The 20,866-nt window shown below is 52.3% G+C and overlaps 1 protein-coding gene across 1 annotated transcript; it reads right to left on the reverse strand.

Annotated features, from left to right (window-relative positions):
• Nucleotides 1-1,963: 1,963 nt before the first annotated feature.
• TPRN (taperin) lies at nucleotides 1,964-20,623 on the reverse strand. The gene is made up of 4 exons (XM_050980887.1): nucleotides 18,461-20,623; nucleotides 4,672-4,849; nucleotides 4,345-4,472; nucleotides 1,964-3,346 (listed from the first exon to the last, which is right to left on the reverse strand). The coding sequence occupies exons 1-4, from the start codon at nucleotides 20,621-20,623 to the stop codon at nucleotides 3,284-3,286; spliced, it is 2,532 nt and encodes an 843-aa protein (XP_050836844.1). The 3' UTR covers nucleotides 1,964-3,283.
• Nucleotides 20,624-20,866: the final 243 nt, after the last annotated feature.

A 20,866-nucleotide genomic window follows, 5' to 3' on the forward strand; every position in this document is an offset into this window, starting at 1 on the left:
ATGCTGGTGACAGAAAATAAGAGTTCCTTTCCTGGTTTGTCACTCCTTGTTTTCTGCCAGCCCCCACAGGATTTCACCTTCCTCCAGCACCTCGTCCTGTGGGGCACTCCCTCAGCTCCTCTCTGATCACTTGGTGATTTCCACAAATTCACAGGAACAGAAATTATTTTGGGACTATAACCATCACATTTGGTTACAATTGTCCACTGTGTTAAAATTTTTAACTGGTGAGGTGGACAGGCAGCAAGGTCTCCTAAATGTGTTGTAGCTTAGAGCACAGGAAGTAGGGATGTTAGATTATGTACACAGTGAGCTAAAAATGGGAGAAAATTAATAACAGATCTAGTCTGACATAAGGTCACTGTAGATTTGAGTTAGTTTTGAAGCCAAAAACCCAAAATGTGCAGTTTTAATAGTGGAAAAGAGTTGAAACTGGGTCAGCTGAGCACAATTTAATACTGACCTAAAAAGCCCAGGTACCAAATCTCCCTTAAAAAAAACCCAGCCAACCAACCAAAGCCCCCAGTCTGCTTCAGGAAGTTCTTTGCCTCATGCTCCAAGGCAGATAAATTGCTTAAGGTCTTTCATATTCAGAATATGAACAGAAACCAGAGAAATTCTCCCACAGATATTCCCACACTGAGACAGGATAATAATAAATCACCAGGAATTAGAGACTGAAGGGCTCGATAGCCCCTCTTGCTGCAAGGCAGATCAGCTGAATTGGGAGGGAATTCATAAGAGAAACAGTTTATGTAAAAATAAGCTATTTTTATTTCTTTCCCAGATACTGGACAATTCTCAGACATTGCTAGATGTCCTGAAGAAGGAAATGAGGGATCTTGGTAAAACCATTGATCCACAAAACACTTCATTAGGACAACGAATACGTCGACAAAAGCGTTCCTAAACTTCTTCAGCCTGGAATGTCCTGTTGGCCAGAGAGAGCTGCTTTGTGGTCCAAGGATGCCACATTTAATAAAAGCCTTTGTCTTGCAGAAGTGAATTTACCTTCCAGATGTGCTTTGGTATTAGTCAAAAACCCACTAAAGCAGATCCTCCAATGATACAGAGCAGGGTAGGCATTTTCACAAAAATACCTTTCATTTTGAGCACAACCATCCTGAGGCACATCCCAGGAGGTGACCCGTCAGCTGATGCTCCTGCCCTCACCCTGCTCTGCCTGGAGGCAGCTGGAGTAGCTGGGCAGGGATTAGAGCAGGAAGCTGGGAAGTGCAGAGGAGTGCAGAATTACAGCTCCAAGGTGGGGCAGGATCACCAGAAGGAGCAGAGTCAGCAGCACACTCTGCACCCCCACAGCCCCGAGCTATGCTGCCCACAGGGCTGCAGGCACAGAGTTAACTCACACAGAACCAGAGCAGTGTTTGAGCTGCAGGACAGTGTTGGATTTAGCATTCTTTAGCATTCCTCATGGATCCATAGGAGAACTAAGCCTGGGCTAGTTCAAACCCCTTGTCCCTAACTTGAGTTGAAAGCAGCTTTGCTTTACCTCCTGCAGTTTTGCAAGAAATACAGCTGCCTTAAACTGACCTGGGCTTTTCCACAGGGGGAGATGCTCCGTGGGACCTTTTTGCTCGAAAAGCTGTGCTGAAATCTCACCCCTTAAATCTAGCACTCACCAGCAGTCTCACATCTTCCCTCTTCTACACCTCAGTCTCAGCACCTTATCCTGAAGTATTAACAGGAGAAACCTCAACACATGGAACTCCGTGGTCCTTGTGTCATGTCCCAGGCAGATGCACTGCAGACACATCCTGCTTCTGGCAAGTCACACAGGCAGCAGATCTCAAATTAGCTTAGAACAGACAAGGAGGTGCAAAATGTTTCTTTGTGGTGGCCCCCCCAGCCAACATCTAAAACTACTGAGTAGCTCTTTTTTTTTTTTTTTCATTATCTTTCCAAAAGTATTTAGGCACCCAAGGCAGAAGGGAACAGCTACAAGTAGGTATGTCCTAACATTTAATCCTGTGTTTTCCAGTAGAACAACCTTCCCTTGCTGCTACAACAGACACCAAACCGAGTGCAAGGTATGCAGAGAATTTTCAGTTCACAGAGCAGTGTCACTTGAGCAGACATTCATCATCTATAATAGACAAACCAGTAACCATCCAATTTAATCAAAGATAGCAGCCTGTGCCTTTGGATCATGCCCCACTCATTCCATAAAGCCCAAAGAGGCTGGATCTATTCTCACCACATCTCTTTTAATCCCAAAGTACAAATCACATTAGCAGCACTGCTCCATCTGTTCCAGAGTGCAATTTTGACCCTGAGTTTACAGTAGTAGAAAACTTGAATGGAAGATTCTAGCAGATTCCTTTGCATATTGGCTGCATTAAACAATTATAATAGAACTATAAAAATCCTAGAAAAAAAACAAAAATAACTCACATTCCTTGTTCAAGTTCTGCATAAGAATGGAGTGAAACTTCCCTCCTGTGCTTTGACTAGAAGAGAAGAGCAAGTGTGGCTTAAAGGAAGCAATCAAGAGAGATCAATCAGATTTGGAACAAAGCAACAAGAGGAGCTGGCAAACTGGAGCACAACCAGCAACTCCCAGAGACTGGATGCCACAGTTGGGAAGGACAGACCAAAGCTATGGCCAATGTTTAGGAATATTCAAGAGGCTGGAGGCAGTCTGGACATTACTAATTGGTGCAAAAATAACGTCTAAAGCTAAAGGCATTCATTGCTCTTCCCATCCCTCCCTGAGGGTGTTCAGTGAACTCCACAAGCATGTAACTGGCACATGAATTCCATGATGTTTCAATGAAATCAGAGCTGGAAACATGCCAAGGACAAGCCATGAACCTTCAATGGTTTTCCAAACTGGCACCCAATGTGTCAAATCACAGCTACGCTGTGAACCCACCTAACTGCCCAGTGCTCCACTCCAGTGCCATCCTCCACTGGGGAGAAGGGTTGCAAAAGCTGTCCAGACCCTGCACAGTGCCTGGACTCAGACAAGCACTGAGAAAAATCAACATCCATCCCGGGATTACAGATGTCCTTCCCACACTTGCCTAACCGGCAGCCGATCTTGAACAAGGAACATGCAAGGCCACAGGCAGAATAAATCATATGCCTTGAAAGCAGTAATTCGGTCCCAAAATCCAGTGCAAATATTCTCCGAAGATGCCCGAGAGCACGTGGTCCACCCTTGGCAGCAGGGTCCGGGAGAGCCGCGGTTCGGGGCGGTTCCCGTGCGGGCTGCGCTGCCCCGTCCTGCCCAGCAGCGCTGCTGCAGCACCGCGGAGCAGCCTCAGAAATAGAGCGCGGGCTCGCTGCTGAAATCCGAGAGACCGCCCTTCTCCGCCGGGGTGAGCTGCGGGCAGAGCACACAACAGCGCGGTCAGAGCCGGGCCACAGGAGCCTCCTCACCCCTGCATGGTGCCTTGGCACCCTGCCGGGCTACCTGGGCGTGTTTGGTTAGTGCCCCACTCCAGACATGCCCTGGAGTATCACAACGTCCTGCAATGGTTTGGGTTGGAAGGGGTCTTAAAACCCTCCTTGTTCCAATCTCCTGCCAGGGGCAGGGACACCTTCCACTATCCCAGGTCACTCCAAGCCCTGCCCAGCCTTGCCTTGGACACTTCCAGGAATCCAGGGACAGCCACCCAGTGCCAAGGCTTCACCACCATCACAGGGAACAATTTCTTCCCAATATCTAATCTAAATATCTTCTCTTAGTTTAAAACTGTTACCCCTTGTCCTATCACCTGCCCATGTAACAAAAAAAAAAAAACCAAAAAAAAACCAAAAACAAAAACAAAAAAACAAACAAACAAAAAAAAAACCAAAACAAAACAAAAAAAAAAACAAACAAAAACCAAACAAAAAAAAACCAAACACAAACAAACCCAAAAAAACCCAAACAAAAAACAAACAAGTAAACAAACAAAAACCCAAACACCAACTCTGGTTTTTCTAAGCCCTCTTTAGGCACTGGAAGGGGCTCTGAGATCTCCCTGGAACCTCCTCCAGGTGAACACCCCCAACTCTCCCAGCCTGGCTGCAGAGCAGAGGGGCTCCAGCTCTTGGAGCAACTCCATGGCCTCTTCTGGACTTGTTCCAACAGATCCATGTCTTTCCTGTGCTGAGCAGTGTGCCAGCTGCCTTGAGTCTCCTCCACACAGCCGGGGAGGGCCGGGTGTGGTAGTGGCAGTGGGACGGTGTGATGGTCCCTCTGGGAGCAGTGACACAGCTCCCTGGGCAGGAACACAAACACAGGTGTGCAGGGAAAGGCACATCCTGTCCCATCCACTGGCTGGAACAACCCCCACCCCTCAAGGGAGCACAAGAGTTGGTTATTTATAGCCTCACCATGACTTGGTTCCCCTGGGAATCAGCTTCCTTTGGGAGGGATCCCTCTGCAGCAGGACCCTCATACTTCTGCTCCTGCCACTCGCTGAACTTCACGGAGTGCTTTGGGGTGTAGCTGGATAAATCTGCTGAAGGAGAACGATGAGGTAAATATTCCTCACCACCCCAAACAGAAGTGAAACCAGGATCCCAGCAGGGACAGCCTGGAAGCTGCCCATCTGCAGCTCCCTATTCACCTCCATTAGCATTTCCACCCATGTGGTGCCCCTTAAGGGTCTGTGGGACACCACCAGAATCCCCACGGTGCCCACACAGTGCCTCACTCACCTGAGTTAGGTGTACTGGGATGCAAAGTGCTGTTTGGGCGTGGAATATAAAAGGTACGAGATTTTTCCTCTGTTTCAGAAGCGTGTACTTCCTCTTCCTCATCCTCTTCTGCCAGGGAGCTCTCTGAGGGGTACTCAAACATCGTCTGCAAACTTGTCTCGTTGAAAGAGATCTTCATCTGGGCAACAGCAAAGGAGAATTATCAGGGAGAAGCACAAGAACCCACTGATCCCCACGCTGGCTCTGGCACAGGCCACTGCCCACACCAGGGCTGCCCCTGGTTTAAAGCAGCCACTGCAGATCCCCCAGTTCCTCCTCAAGTGCCTTGGTGGATCTCTTGCCATGCTGAGGGAAACCCCAAAGGCAGAGCCAAGGGGTCTGGAGCACCTCTGTCCTTGTGCCCTCTGCCAGCACCTCACACTGACACCCAGCAGGAGCTGCCATCATGTCTCTCATGGGAGAGAGAAGCAGGAAAGCACCCACATGTTGGAAAGGTGATATTGCTAATTCCTGGCAACTCCTTTGTGCATCCAAGCTCCAGAAAACAGGAACATCCATGATCAGGACTCCAGTCTTAGGAGGACATTCTAGCAAAGAGCTATTTCAGCTATAATAAACAGACCAGAAGTGATAGGAAGGAAGCAGCTAAAGGAGAGATGGTAACAGGTGGTAGCAGACAGGGAAAATACTGGGCAAGGGGGAGGCCTTAAAGGTTTTGGTTTGAACCAGTCTTATCCAGTATTGTCACTAATGACCTTTCCACCATAACTGGGAGACTGAGAAATGAAAGTGACACAAACACACGAGTTCATCGAGGGCTAAGCGGAATTTTATGGTCATGAAGAAATCTGGAGAGCTGAAACACTAAAAATGGAATCAAGTTTAAGAGCAACCTTTGCCCTAAGAGAAGTTCATCACCTGTGAGTAACTGAGGAAGAAACTTTGGGATTGGCTACAGGACTGTAATCATCATTAGGATGCTGCTTAAATAAACCAGGAATGCAGCAAGGCATTTCTGCTGCAAATAGGGACTGCCCAGCTCCCCTCCCTGTGCAGATGTGCTCATCCAAGCTGAAAAGGAAAGCTGAGGGAGGGGTTTGTTCCCCTGCAGCCCTGCCTGTCCCAATCATTACCTACCACTGTGCTCCAGGGATCTGCTTAGAGGTCACCTCAACAGCTGCACAGGAGATTCACTGGCAAAAACTTCACACCAGCAAGAGTAAACATGGAGAAAAAGCATAGCAGCTCTTTGTAAGTACTCCAGAAAATAACCACCAAGGAGCAGAAAACTGCTGATGCCAGCACACATAAGACAAATAAGAAGGCTAAGCTTGCCAGGAATAAGTTCATGCCAAAAGCAGGGAAGTATTTAGCCAACACAGATCAAGGTTCAGGAGCAGCTGTCTAAAAGCGTGTTGTGATCCCTTTACTTCTAAATAAAATTAAAATTCAACTAATAGGGTTATGAACAGAATGGAAAGGACGTGGCAACTTGTGATAGGTGGCAGGAGCCCAATGGCTCTGACCTCTCCACATGCTGTGTAATGACAGGCCAGGGGCAAGTGCAGCACTTTTATCCCATGGTTCTGTCATACAGAAAATCCCCAGAAGCTGGGAAGTGGCACCTGGCCCCAAGCACCACAGTGCCCAGGTGCACCCATTCCCTGCCACAGCAGTGGTAGGAGCACTGGAGTGGCATTACAGGAGCTGCCAAAGTCACGCCTAGATGTCTCCAAGGCCAGAGCTGCCAGCAGGTCACAGTGCCACCTGTGCTGCCCATGCACAGGAGTCCTGGAGCTCTGGAGGGATCAGAGCAGGACAGGGAGCATTTCACTGCTGCTTTTCAGCAAAGCAGCAAGAGGAGCTTAGATTGAATCTGGGTACCAGAGGGAGCAGCTGCAGCTCCTCCACACTGCAAACCACAGCTGGAGCTGGAGCTACTCTGCCCCAGGGCAGGATGGCCCTTGGACACAGGCTGGCTCCTTCCCCTGTTCCCAGGAGAAGGCAGGATGGAAACTGCACGGAGGGAACCAGTTGCCCTTCCCCATTCCCTGCCCCAGCTACCCCAAATGACACAGAGGAGAAGAGTGATTCTATTTCAGAGAAAAGGGATGGGAATGAAATGGTCCTGAAGCTGAGAGCATCCCAGTTGCTGCTCCCTGAATTTCCCATCCCTGCTGCTGACCTAGATGCTCCCTGATCCGAACCAGGCTGTCACTGCACACAATGTGGTGTCTGTCCTGTGGGGATGAGCCACACTGTCAGGCACAAAGGCCACCAGGGTGGAGGTGCCCAGGGCTCCTGGAAACCCAGGAGCTATCCCAGAAGCTGCACAGAGGCCACTTATCAGTGCTGCCAACGGCACTGAGGGGCCAGAAGTACTTGGCTTAACATGGAAAACAAAGCAGACAGGAGAGACATGCCCTGGGGTTTTAGCATTTAAGCCTGGGAGATGGAAATAAATGCTCCTGGCTTTCTGCTATCTGGAGGAAATCTCTAAGAAAAATGACTGAGTCCAGTTTGGACCAAAGGTGCACAGAGTGCCGGAAGAGAAAACAGCCTCAGCAGGAAGCAAAACCAGAGAGCAGAACGGAGCAGGAACAGCCTGGAGACACCCACACTCCACACAGAGCCCAGAGACAGCACCAACACCCCAAACTCAACAGCTCCCACTCTCCACAGCCAGTTCAAGCAGGAGGCAATGCTGGAATCCCTGACACAGAGCAACCAGCCAGCCCCTGGCACTCAGGGCACAGTTGGGGCCAAGATCACCTGCAAGGCTCACACAGGCAGGTACGTGTGGCACGGGGGCACCATGGCACAAGTTCCCCTAAACCACACTGAGCTGCCCTGTGGCAGATGCCAGCCCCTGCTCCCAGAGCCTGCACCAGGCAGAGCCCCAGGGCTGCTGCAATAAAGCCCTGGGCACACCCAGGCAGAGCAAACACGAGGCACAACCAGGCACTGGCACAGGATGGACCCTGGGCCACTCAGTCAGCCCTGCCCATGGGGAGAGAGCCCAAATCCCAAAGCCTGCTGTGGCAGCACCTGAGTTCCCTCTCTAAGCACAAAAGGCTTTCAGGAAAGCACAAAGCAGCTCTGCTTGACCCAACAGAACAGGAAGGGCGAAGCATTCAGGCAAAACCAGGGGACGCATGGGGCAGAGAAATGCTCTGAGTGGCTACAGAGCACAGCTGAGTGCAAGTGCAAGGAACACAAGCAGCTTCAGGCCCAGGAACCAGCCAAAAAGGAAAACCAAGAGCCCAGTCATGGCACAGACAACAGGTTTGCACAGCCAGCAGTGCCTTGCCAGACCACAGGGACTTTTATGGGAACACAAAAGGCAACAGGGGACGTTTCTTTAGAAGAAAAGTGTGTCCCAGCAGAGCCAAGCTCACTGGAGCCCAGCCAGAGGCCTCTGCTCAGCCTGTCTCAGCACTGCTTCCCCTGCCTCTGCCCCAGCAGCAGCTGCCAGTTGTGGCAAGGAAGAATTTTGCACCCTTCAGCTGTGGATGTTTGCAGGGATTTGTCACTCTTTGCTCAGCTGGAGGCTTCACCCACAGCTGTGTTACAAGGGTCCAACCCAAACCTATATATACATATATGTATAAATTTATATATAAATACTCTGCTCAACAATCAGACACACTGGAAAGAGTAAATCAGGCTTTTCAAGAAATATTGTGCTGTTCAATCAATAGGTTTTGTTGCCATAGCAAAAATCATTTATTTATTTATTTGCTAGGATTTGAACTAGTAATGAGTAATAGAATATCCAGGAAAGAAAAGCCAGGGCAAACATTGCCCAACAAAGCGTAAATCTGAGTAGTCATGCAGATCTCATTTAGAAAAGGCAAGTCAACCTTGTGTCAGGCTGTCAGAACTCAGGCTGCACCCAGACCAGCCACCAAGGAGCCCCCATACAGAAGAGGGATTTATTGAAAACAAAAATAACCAATTTATAGAACCCAACCTACAACATAAGCAGGCACCTCACCTCCAAAAGGAGATGGAAAAGTCTGCAAGGCAGTATTAATAACAGAGCAAAGACCCAATGGCTTCTCATACACCAGGGACCTCTCTGGAAGTCTCCAGGGGTTATTCTGCATCCTCAGCTCCAGAAGGAATCTCCTTACTGTGGAGATTTTCTCTTCTCCACCCATTATTACATTGGCCGCTTGGCTGATGAGGCAAAGTAAGGTGTTTACACTTTCTAAACTGACACCTCCTTGACAATCCAAATCCTCACCTTGTAACAGCCAGAAAAAAGTAACTGATCTAGGCATTAAATGAATAAAATCATCCAAAAATTATATTCCAGCAGGGAGAGTCTGAATCAGCATTTGATCCCCATCACAGCAGCCCAGAACAGGGAGGCTGAGAAGGACTGAGCCCCTCTCCTCTCCCTGTGAATGGTCCCCATCTCCCAAACCCAGGGTTCCTGCCAGAACTCCCATCCCTGCTCTGTCCTTGAGGAGCAGGATGGGATGGCAAGTGGTGAAGCACAAGCTGGGCTCCATCCCTGCCCTGCTGCCATCCCACAGCATCTCCAGCACATCCCAACCCCCAAGAGCCTCACCAGATCCAAACAGCTGAGCAGCACCAGGGATCAAGACCTGCTCTCTTCACATACTGATTCTCCTCTAATCATCTTCCGGCCTCAATAATTCCCAAGTGACAAATCCAGGGACTGCACTGACTCCCCAGGACATGCAGGGGCTGCTGGGTGTGATTTAAAGCAGCTTTTCACACCTGGTCTATGACAGGATCACAGAATAAGATGAATTGGAAGGGACCCACCAGGATCCCCCAGCCCAGCCCCTGTCCCTGCCCAGCCCCCCACCAACCCCACCCTGGGCATCCCTGGCAGTGCTGTCCAAAGGCTCCTGGAGCTCTGGCAGCCTCGGGGCCGTGCCCATTCCCTGGGGAGCCTGGGCAGTGCCAGCACCCTCTGGGGGAAGAACCTTGCCCTGAACTCCAGCCTGAGGTGCCCTGGCCCAGCCCCAGCTGTGCCCTGGCTCCTGTCCCTGTCTGTGTCTCTGTGGCACAAGATCAGTGTCTGTCCCTCCTCTTCCCCCACAAGGAAGTTGCCTCCTCTCAGCAGGTCAGGAGGGTTTGGCTGGTATCTGCAGGAAAGGTGGATGGTCCAGCATGAGCACAAAGCAGGGGCTGACATCTCTGAGAAATCAAGCATAGACAAAATGAGCCTTCTGTGTTCCTGTGCCACCTCACATCAAGGGACATTTGCTGCTGCACTGGTTGGCTAAAGATTGGGTCAAGGAGGCACAAGACATCACCTGATACCTGAAACTGCAGCCAGCTGGGAGTGTCAGCAAGCCTGTGCACACAGAGCATCCCAGGGACGGCTGCAGAGAGCCCCTGAGCAGGGCAGGAGAGCTGCTCGAGCTCCAAAGCCTTGGGGTTGGTGGGTGGAGGCTCAGGACCTGTACAAAGAGGAAGTTCTAACACAGAACAACCTCCCAGCAGCCAGGGACTGAGAGGGAAGGTCTCTGCACAGACAAGTAACTGCTTGTGAGACTGGAAACAGGGTAGAAGCAGAGATTTTACAGTGGACAAAGATCCCCAAAGGGTTTAACCTGCTCTTCCCATCTGACCAGTCCCACAGAGCAGCAGATTTAGTAAAAGGAGACAGAAAAGCAGTTCATAAACTCCAAACCTCTGCAGAGCCCTTCAGTTTTTTTCACAGCAGCCTTCAGTCAATGATCTAGACAGCTCCCATGAAAAGAAACTTTTAGATAAAAGATTTTTGGGGAAATGAGCCAATTTTTTGGAGTTAGCAATGAGCTTGTCTATGTGTCTGTGCTTGTCCTGAAAACACAGTCATGTGTCAGCCAAACTGTTGAATAACTCCAGGCACAGACTATGTGGGCAGCCTGAAATAGTACCCTGGGGACTGCAGAATCACCAGCACATCACCAAGGCATTTGCTATCATTCAGAAGATAAGGAACTTTTGTGCCTCTAAAGCCTTTCCCTGACACAGAAAGAAAGGGTTTTTCCCTGACAAGTATCCCTAGGAAAGAGGGGGCTCAAGGCTTGGCTCCTGTATCAGATTAACCCTGTACTGCTACGGCTGAAGCATTCTAAGTGTGCCCAGAAAACTGCAGATGGCAGTTCAGAAATGTACTTTTCTGTACAAGAAGAGTTTTGGGGAACTGGAACTATGACACCACAGAATCACTTGATCATGCTTTTCCAAGAAGTGTTTCCTGAGAGTAACACTGACTTTTGCTCTTTCCTGAGAGTAACACTGACTTTTGCTCAGCTATTAACTGCACCTCAGTGAGTTACTGAGTAGAGCTAACAGCACGAAAGATTTACAGCAGGAGCACATCAGGGAAGCCCTGTGTGGCTGGCAAAGGAGACATTTCCTTCAGGATCACATCCCAGCTCCCAAGCCACAAGGCAAAACAAGAAAGTCTCCATTTACAAGGCAACCCACAAAGCCAGCTCTGTGTAATCAATCTGCTGAAGCACATGGCAGATAGCAGCAATGCATGGAGATTCGAAATATTAAACTCCTTGTGCAAGACACAGGCAAGTTTCAAATTCCTGATGAGAGGTGCCAGGGTAGGGACAGCCCCCAGAGCATGTGGAGCAGGTGGCTTGGTTAACTCTTCCCTTCACAGTGCAGGACAAGGGAGATTCCAGTGCCCACACAAGCACAGCTGGATCCCAGTGTGCCAGAGCACAGAGCAGCCATTCACCCTGGGAGCCCTTTATTCCTCCTTACATCTGCAGGCAGAGGAGCCAGAGCCTTCCACAGCTTAACAAGCAATTCAAAAATTACTTACTTGGCCCCTAAGAACTGGACAAATCTCCCTACTTGTGCAAAACAAATCTCATCTGAATACACAAAGGGAACAGGATAAGCAAGGTACAATTAGTGTCAGGACTTGGTGTCCTTATAAAAACCACACAGAGCACCCCAACAGCACAGGATTTCACAGGCAGCTCTGAGCAGCCCGTTTGTAGCTACAACGAGGTGCAGTGATGAAGCTGGAACCCATGAACATTTCTGTGCAACCCAGACTGCCCAGAGCAGCTCACAAAAATACCTGGGTTTGGTGCTGGAATGGACCCATGGAGCACCATTCCATGGGAAACAGAGAGAGGCTGGGAGCAGAATTACTTCCCACCCTGTCAAGGAGCTCATTCAGGACCAAAGGCTCCCATGGTGTGAACAGTATCACCTGCACAACAGAGTTCATGTCGCTCTTGCCCTTACTCTCTCTTTTAACATGCAAAAGGAACTTCCTTGACGAGAAGCAAGTGCAGCAGGTTCACCAGGAGCCTCGGGGATGTGCCCTCAGAGCTGCATTTTCAGCAGCTGCAAGCGACACAATTTCCCTACACACACAGGTGTTTTGTCTGAGATATTTCTTACATTCTTACAGAGCAGCAGCTCCATCCTGCCAGGTTCCCAAGATCATCTGAAGGGCACTTCTCGGAAAACATCAGCCTCCAGCTCAGATTTTCCCAGGATGTTTGTGAAGTCACTCCGTGTGATACAGACACTCCATGTGACTCTTCCTACACAAACTGGAAAACAGGGATAACCTCCCAGCCCCACGGACTGCTGCAGTCACTGGAAGAGCCTGGGTTGTAAATAGGTTTTAAATTCGGGTTTCACTTGGAGGGGGGTGAGCACAATCCCTGAGGTGAAAGAGATGCTGCTGCAGCAGCTCTTACCCAGATTTCCTTTACTGTACCCAGAAACTAAGTATTTTAATTTTCCCTACTGTTCCCCATATATAACCCAGACCTGGGGCAGGACTCCTGTCCCAGCCACCCCTGTGTCCTTCCTTTGCTCTTCTCAGAACACCATGACCATGTACTGGAAAAACCAGAGCGGAAAGGAAAACCCAAACCCGAAACAACCTGAATCCTTGAGATGGAGGGAAATTATAAACCATCTCCAATCTGGTCCACAGATTAGGCAAACTGATTAAGAAAATGTTAACTGTAATCCTTGTAATTAGAGCTGAGAGTACAAAGTACTTCAAATCTCCTCCTGAGCTTTGGGGCAGGCTGAGCCCTGGGCATGTCCTAACCAGCTTCAAAGCCAGGCTTGGCTCTTATTTGCGTAAGAGTTTCTATTTCAGCCCTTCTGTCCATTCTCTACAGTGCTGACAGCAGCAGGCAGGATATGGGGGCAAGAGAACCAGGGGAATTTGGGACCAGCTCAGACTGTGACTGCAGCCTGAGAAGAAGCATAGGAGTGGTGAGGCCATGCAGAGCCTCAGCCACAGAAAGTTTCCCACTACAGAGATGAGATAAATCTGACTCAGACTCTGCCAGGGTTTCATACAGCAAAGTCTCAGCACTTCAAGGTGCTGGCATGTAGTGGGGAAACAAAAAACCACCCACTGCCCCACTGACAGCCTCGGGGGCAGCTTGTGAAGTGGTTTAAAAGCTGTAACTGCAGCTAATTCTGATTTCTAGGTTTCAGCCATCAACATTACAGAAAAAAAAAAAAATCAGTGGAATTAGCAAAGGGCAGGAAAATGGCATGTCTGGGTGAAAGAGCCTGCTGCCATCTGACAGCTAATGGAGATCATCTCCGCAGGGGAGGGGCCGCACTTCATCATCCAAGACACTTATTTCCTGAGCATGACTTATCACTGCTGACCTCATCTCCTAAAAATGCAATAAATCCATGTCAGATACTGCCATGGCCCCTCCTTAAAGGTGGCAGATGATTCTGCCCCAGCAGCCAGAGCACAGCCAGAGACAAAAAACAGAACAGGAACATGCAGTTCTCCAAGAGCTAAAGAATATAAATCTCTGCCCTGACCCCTCCAAAACACAGGGGTGACATCATCAAAGGATGCAGAGAGATTTCTTCTTCTACTACCACCAAATTAGTTGTGTTATGGTTAATTTACTTGTGTTATACATTGCAAAAAAAAAAACTTCAGGCAGGCACTAGCATTTAGACTCCACACTGTGCAGACTTGCTCCAAACAGGTCTGGGCAGCAGCTGGAAATGTTGATCCCTGCCAACATCCCAAACCTACACCTGGTTCTCACAGGAGACCATCTCCAGCAGAACTGAACAGATGGAAAACTACAGAGCAGGAAGTTCAGCAGGTTAGACCAACAAAGCTGCTGCCCATGATCAAAACTGAGGGGTATTTAAACTAATCTTTTAACAGACTTTTAAGTGGGAATTTGGAAGCCACATTCAGGCTTTACGCAGCTCAAAAGATTAGGACATGGACCATGCTAAAGTTTGTGTAAGATGGAACTTTTTGAAGTTCAGCTGAACATCTTTGAAGACAATTTAGCTTTAGACTCCAACTGTTTGGATCCCAGCAGCCTTGTTCCCGTAATCCCAGCTCACACTGGGCTGCGACTCACCTGCCAGCATGCGGCAAACTGCCAGCTGTGACAAGCACAAAACATTAAATCCATCAACAACCTGATGTCTGTTGGCTCTCACATCTTGTTATTCACAGGATTTTGGCTGGCCTGGCCAGAATTCATTCACCTTCCCTGCAGGTTCTCCAGGAGGTAACAGATCCTGGAGAGGGAAACACTCGGGATGCGCTGCAGGAGTGACACACCGAAGGAGCAGGGCCAGGGCAGAGTCCAGCCCCCAGCCAGAGGAGAGCCTGAAGGACAAAGCCAGTGACTGATCATGGGGAGCCCAGCTGTGCTCTGTCCTTCCCCAGCTCTCACTCCACACACCAACTACATGTTCTGCAGAAACCCAGATTTCTATCTCACCAACAACTTTATTGGACATTATTCTGGCCGGTAACCAAACCACCACTGACTCTTGTCAGCCCAGATGAGCAAGATTTTATCCTCTGAGATCCCAAAGATCCACATCCTGCAGCAAAGCCTTCCCTTCCTCCTGGCACTGCTGACATGCCCTTACTTCTCTGCAATAACAGAGTACAAGGAGAAGCCCTGCACAGAGGTCACCAACAGTGTGCTGCATCCTCTGCCCCACTCCCAGTTTAGAATAAAGGTCAGTAGGTCTCCTTCCACCCCTGCACATGTATCCTGTCCTCTCTGAGAGCTCAGCCAGCTCCTTCAGCAGCTGCCCAGCAGCTCCTGGCACATCCCTGTGGAACTGCAAACACATTTCTCAGACTGAGTCCCACCCACAGTGCTTTATCTGAACTGCTGGTGGTACTGTCTGGAGAGATCTCAAAACAGCCCCGGAGCAGATGAACAGCCCGTGAACCCCTGCAGGAACACAGGAGCTCCAGCTCATCCATCCCCCAGGGTGAGCAGGGCTGGGGCTCTGCCCTCCACCTGCAGACCCTGATGTGTCCCATCCCACACAGCCCCACACTGACCTTCACAATCCCTGTCCCCCCACAGCAGCTCCACAACAGAGCTGGGAACAGATTTTTTATTTCTAATACATCATCCTCCTCTCCCTCACCAAGCTCCAGCTCCAACCCCCAAAGTAACAGCTGCTTCACATATCTGAAGGTCTGGAAGGAGCAATCAAGTTGTTTATCCTGAGAGGCCTTGAAGCAGCAGCATCCCCCAGGCCACAGCAGTCACAAGTCCCACAGCCACTGCCAGCAGCCAGGAGCAGGAGCTGGAGCTCACTCTGTGCACAGCAGTGCTGGAACCCACTGCCAGCCTGTCCCAGCCACCCTCCCAAAAAGCCACGGAGGATGTGGATCAGGGGGCTCAGACCACAGCAGCTCCACTTGGTTGGCACTGCTACCACAGTCAGGCAATCAGTGGCCACACATGGGGATGCAAAAGAGGGGCTGAATTTCTACATTTGAAGAAAAACACGATTTGCATCTCAGAGAACAGTGGGGTCCAACTGGCAGGGCTGACACCCTCCTTCCTAATAAATCATTACCCCTGACTGCACAGCCAGCCGTGGATACACAGCATTTCCAGACTCTGCTGACCTGCTGTTCATATCCCAGATTCCTGCTGGGCATCAGCAAACAAGTTCTATGTTTTACTAAGCACTACTTTCTTGAGTATGGAGCATAATTAAAGATCTTTTCAAAGCCAGGTTTGGAAAGGAAGATGCTTGGCACAAGAAGGGCTTGTTCACCCCAAAATACACAGGAGCTGCTCACTAAAACCAGCACCAGGTTTTGACACCCCAAAAAAGAAAGAAGATTGGTTTCAACAAACAACTGCAGCTCCCTGCTCACAAGAACAGTCTGATTCTGCCCAATTCAGGCCAAAATCATGTCTCTGAAAACCCCAACACGGCTACAAAACAGAACTCTTGTTTTTGGCTGGTTGCCTTGGAGACACAGAGTGATCTCTTGGGAAGAAACCAAGGAATGCATCTTAATACGAGCTCCTTCCTTTTCAGGCATCAACACTCAGCCTTATTACCCAGAGCACAGCCACAAACATCCTCTAGGTCAAGAGTAAACAGAAATCTTTCCATTTGTCCCCCATCAGCACCTTCTAAACCATGGCTACAAAGTCATACTCTGTGCTTGACTGAGCAGGAAGGAACTGAAAGAAAAATGGGTGTTTCTCCCATACCACATTTAATTTCACCCAGAAACTTGTGTCTTGATTACTTTCCTTCATCTTATTTTTCAAAGGATCCCTATTTGCTTCAGCTTCCTGAGTTCTGCAAATATAACAGGCAGTTTCTCCTTTGCCTTTTAATCTCTCTCCTCTCAGAAACCAAACGTTTACACAAATTCTCCTGCAGGAGGACCCCACATACAGTTCTTAGGGAACAGCTGTGTGTGCCCCTTGCAGTATTTGGCACCTCAGCTGCACAGCAGGGCAGCTAATGCTGTTAAGCTGATAAGAACAGGGGCAGAGAAGCTCCATGACCTGCCCAACATCACACAAATCCACCACTGACACACAAAACAGTAGTTAACCAATATCACACAATATTTTAGGCTGGGAAAGGTCCTCTGGAGGTCTCTAGCCCAAACTCCTGCCTTAAGCAAAACTGACTTGCCAGATGCTCAAAGCTTTTCCCTAGCAAGCTTCAGACAGTTCCAAGGCTAGACATACCATGACGTCTCTGGCTTTGACCAACCAAAAAACAATTCAATCACTGCACTGGACTTGTGCTCATCTCCCTCCCTCCTTTTTGTACTGATAAGGATACCTTCCACTGGGCACCATTTAACTGGTTTTACTTGAGGCTTTGCTCTTTGTGCATCAACAGCATCCCCTGCTCAGAAAAATCAGCTCCTCAGCGCCATCAGAAGTAGGGCTTACCCAAATATGACCATCCCACAAGATTCTCTCTGTATCCTCTGCTCCATCCTAAGAGCACTCATGCCTGCAACATGCTGTATTAATATTTTCACCATTTATACCACACACCTGATTTGATGTAACTCAAATTAACACCCCAAACTGAAACTGAACAGAGCCAAAGCAGCTGCAATGAGTGCAAGCCAGCAGGTGCTTAAGCAGCAGAACAACTTCAGTGTGACCAAGCATTTCCCTGTAGGAAAACAAGGAAAAACTTCAGGAGCACTGAGCAAGAATCAACACTCCTGCTCATTTGCTTGTTCTGTCTCCCAGGTAGCTCCAGACCTGCTCCCTGCATTAGTCACCATCAAATTACCACAGGCTGCATGTGCTTAGGGAGGAATTTGTCAGCTAAGCCAGGGAAGCACTCCCTGACTCCCTTCAAATGAGATGCATCCTGCTCAAAGGATTGCCTCAAATTATAATGCTCAGCGCCTCAGGCACCCATGTGCATTCAGTCCCTCAGTTATCTATTTGGATTTGGATAACGGAAATGTCCAACAATTCCCACTATGGAAAAACATGTCACATCACAGCCCTAAAAGTCAGGACCTGCCACCTCAGCATGCACCTTTCAGAGCTCAACAACTCTCCCCACTCCTCTTGTCACGTCCAGATGCATTTCAGCAAGCTCTACAAAGATTAATTTTCAATTTAGGGCTCACAAGGATCTATGTTACTCCCCAGGTCGTGAGAAAATCTGGCATTTGCTCATTCCAAAGGCATTTGGAGCAATCAGCATCTCCTGGATCTTCAGAGCTGTAGCTGCACATTCAGAAGGAGCAGGTGGTATAATCCTATCAATCGGAGTTAAGTTCTTGCTGATCTCTTTCTGCCTAATCGAGACCCAATTCTTGAGCCTCTATCAATAGATCACTAATGCGGGAAGATGTCAATGCCACAGTGCCCGAGGGGCCACGGGCAGCTCAACACGTCCCAGAGGGCAAGCCCACAGCTGCTCCAAGCACGCAGCTCCCCCTGATTTCCTAAATTCTTGAAATACTTTACTTTCCATTATCGTATCTCCAAGAAGGGCTGGGGTGGGAGAGGCCCTGCAGCTGTCACAGGGCATATCCCACCCTCTGCTGCTTTGTGGGACAGTCCCCAGTGTCCCCCTGCCAAGGGCAAATTCTGTTTAATACACCAAGTCCCATCTCCCGGCTGTGGTCCTCAAACTTCCTTTGAAGTTCAAGGAGACAGTAAAAGCAAACAAGACACTGGACTTGCAGAGTTACAAACTCTCCTAATATTGGATACCATGAGAAATACTAATCTCTGGTTCCTTCCTCACCATTCTGAAATGTCCTTCACATCAGTGTGGTGGAGTTCCACCTTCCCTCTCCTGTTTTCCAGCAGCCCCAAGGCTTCACCTCTGAGTCCATTTTACCCCCTGCTTCAGCCAGCTCTGAGTGCAGCCTCTGGCTCCCACAAGGGGCAAACACTTTGCCCGTGTTCCCAGCAGTGCCTCATGAGCAGCCAAACCCAAAGCAGCCTGGCCACTCACAGCCTGGCTGAGCACAGAGCTGCCCGGTTACCTTCTTGCGGCGCGACCCCGTCTTGCTCATGCAGGACCTCTCCAGGGACAGGTAGCCCCCGATCACTTCAATCTCGTTCACCGTAGGGTAGCGCTTTTTATGGGATATCCCCACTTGAGGCCCATCAGCGTTCTCCACGGCTTTGCCTCTTCCTTTGCTCTCCTCCTCCTCCTCCTCTTCCTCCCGCTGCGGCCTTCCGCTGGCATCGGCGAGAGCCTGCAGTCCCGGGGCCACGGGCTTCCTTTTGGGCACGACAGTGAAGGTGCTGCCTCCCCTCTGCTGGGGGGCAGAGTGTGGTCTGTAGAGGGGCACAGAGGAAAACTCCATCTCCAGGTCGGGGCCAGCTCCTCCGGGCTGATCCGCCAAGCTCCCCGTCCTCGCAGCCGGGCCAGCACCGCTGTCCGGCTCCACAATGTCATCGATGTAAGTCACAGGTACCAGCGGATCCGGAGGCGCCGGTGGGGAAGCGATGGGCTCTTCCTGCTCGGGGGCGGAAGCCCTCGGGGGCTCCGGGGGTGCCTTCTCCTCCGAGGGCGGTGGCGGTGGCCCTGGCCTGGCAATCTGGGCCAGCGGCCGAACCGGGCTGCCCTCCCGGCGGGGCACGAAGACGAAGGAATTGCGCGAATTCAGGCGCAGCTTGGCCAGAGCCTGTGCCTGCAGGTCGTGGGCTGGGATGGCCGCCAGGTCGGGTTTGGGGGCCGGGTGGATTTCGAAGGAGCCCCCGGCCCGGGGGGCTGAGGCCGAGAGCGGCCGAACGGCGCCGGTGGCACTGGGGGCCGGACTGGCACTGGGCAGGGGCGACACGGCCACTTCGGCTTCCTCCGGCTTTGGCCTCCTGGCGTTGGCTCTGGCATGGGAAGGGCTGGTGGATGGCACTGGGGGCCCCTTGGGCGTTGCGGGGCGGCCGGCGGGGACAGCACCGGGTTCGGGGACACGGGCGCTGGGGGACTGCCCCCGGGGTGTGACCGTGAAGGAGTTGGAGCTGATCTTGTGGAGAAAGCAGTTGGCCTGAGGGGCCGCAGCCCTGGGGGCACCCGGGACCGCCTGGGGGGCTGCAGCCCGGGGGGGAGCCGGGCCGGGCTGGGGGGCTGCGGGCTCGGGGGTGAAAGCCCGGGCGGGAGCCGGGGTGGGCTGGGGGGACACGGGCTGTGGGGTGACAACCCGGGGAGGTGGTGCGGGCTGGGGGGTGACAGCCCGCGGGGGTGCCGGGGTTTGGGGGGTGACAGCCCGGGGGGAAACGGTGGGCGGAGGAGTGACAACCCGTGGAGGGGCCGTGGGCGGGGGGGTGACAGCCCGAGGGGAAGCCGGCGGCAGGACTGTGGGTTGGGGGGCCACCGGCACCGCTGGAGGGGTGGCGGCCCGTGGGGGAGCCGGGAGCGGCGGAGGAGTGGCCGGGACCGCCGGCGGAGATGCCGGTCCCGCCTTTTGCACCGGAGCCCGGGGGAAGCCGGGTCCCTTCTGGAGGGGCGCAGGGGCGCGGGGGGAGCCGGGTCCCGCGGGCGCAGCGGGCGGCGCGGCACGGGCAGCGCCCGGTCCCACCTGCGGCGGAGCCGCGGCCCCGCCGGTCCCGGTCAGCGCGTCCCCAACGCGGCGACGGCGGCCCCGCGGCCGCTGCCCGAACTTCTCCAGGAGGCGGCTGACGGTGCCCGGCTCGGCCGCCTCGGGCGGCTCCGGCGGCTCGGCCGTCTCGTAGATGACGACCTGGTCGGCGCGGATCTCGGCGAGCGCGGCGCCGCGCCGGGCCAGCAGCTCCCGCAGAGGGTCGGCGCCGGCCGGGTCCCGGCGGCGGGCGGGCGGCGCATCCCCCGCGGCGAAGCAGGCGGCGGGGTCGGCGCGGGACTCGATGATGAGGATGTTGTCGGCGCGAATGGTGCGGATACCGGGCACGGCGCTGTACAGCTCCAGCAGCTGCTGCAGCGGCCGCGCCGCGCCGCCGGGCCCGGGCCGCCCCTGCCGCAGCCGGCGCCGCTCGCTCTCCAGCCGCATGAAGGGGTTCTCGCGGAGCGGGCCCAGGCTCTCCGCCACCACCAGCCGCTCCCCGGCCGGGGGCTCGGGCTCGCCGCCCGCCCCGGCCAGCTTGGCCCGCTTGCGCTCCAGGATCTCCCGCTGCCAGGCGGGCGCTGCCCGCGGCCCGGCGCCGAGCGGCGGCTCCGCGCTGCTCATGGCGGCGGCGCTGGGGCTCTGCGGGCCGGGCCCCGCCGCACCGGGGCGGCCCCGCGGCACCGCCCCCCGGCCGGGCAGGGCCGTCCCCCGCGGGGCCGGGGCGGGGCCGGAGGTGCGCCGGGGCCGCCCCGTTCCGGGCCGGGGTCAGCCTTCCGCCCCCCCTGCCCCGGACAAGGGCCTCGGGGCTGCCGGACAGCGGTGATGTGACCTGAGGTGGTGCCGCATCCCCAGGAACCGGCCGGG

The sequence above is a fragment of the Serinus canaria genome, chromosome 17, assembly GCF_022539315.1.
Source record: "Serinus canaria isolate serCan28SL12 chromosome 17, serCan2020, whole genome shotgun sequence".
NCBI lineage: Eukaryota > Metazoa > Chordata > Aves > Passeriformes > Fringillidae > Serinus > Serinus canaria.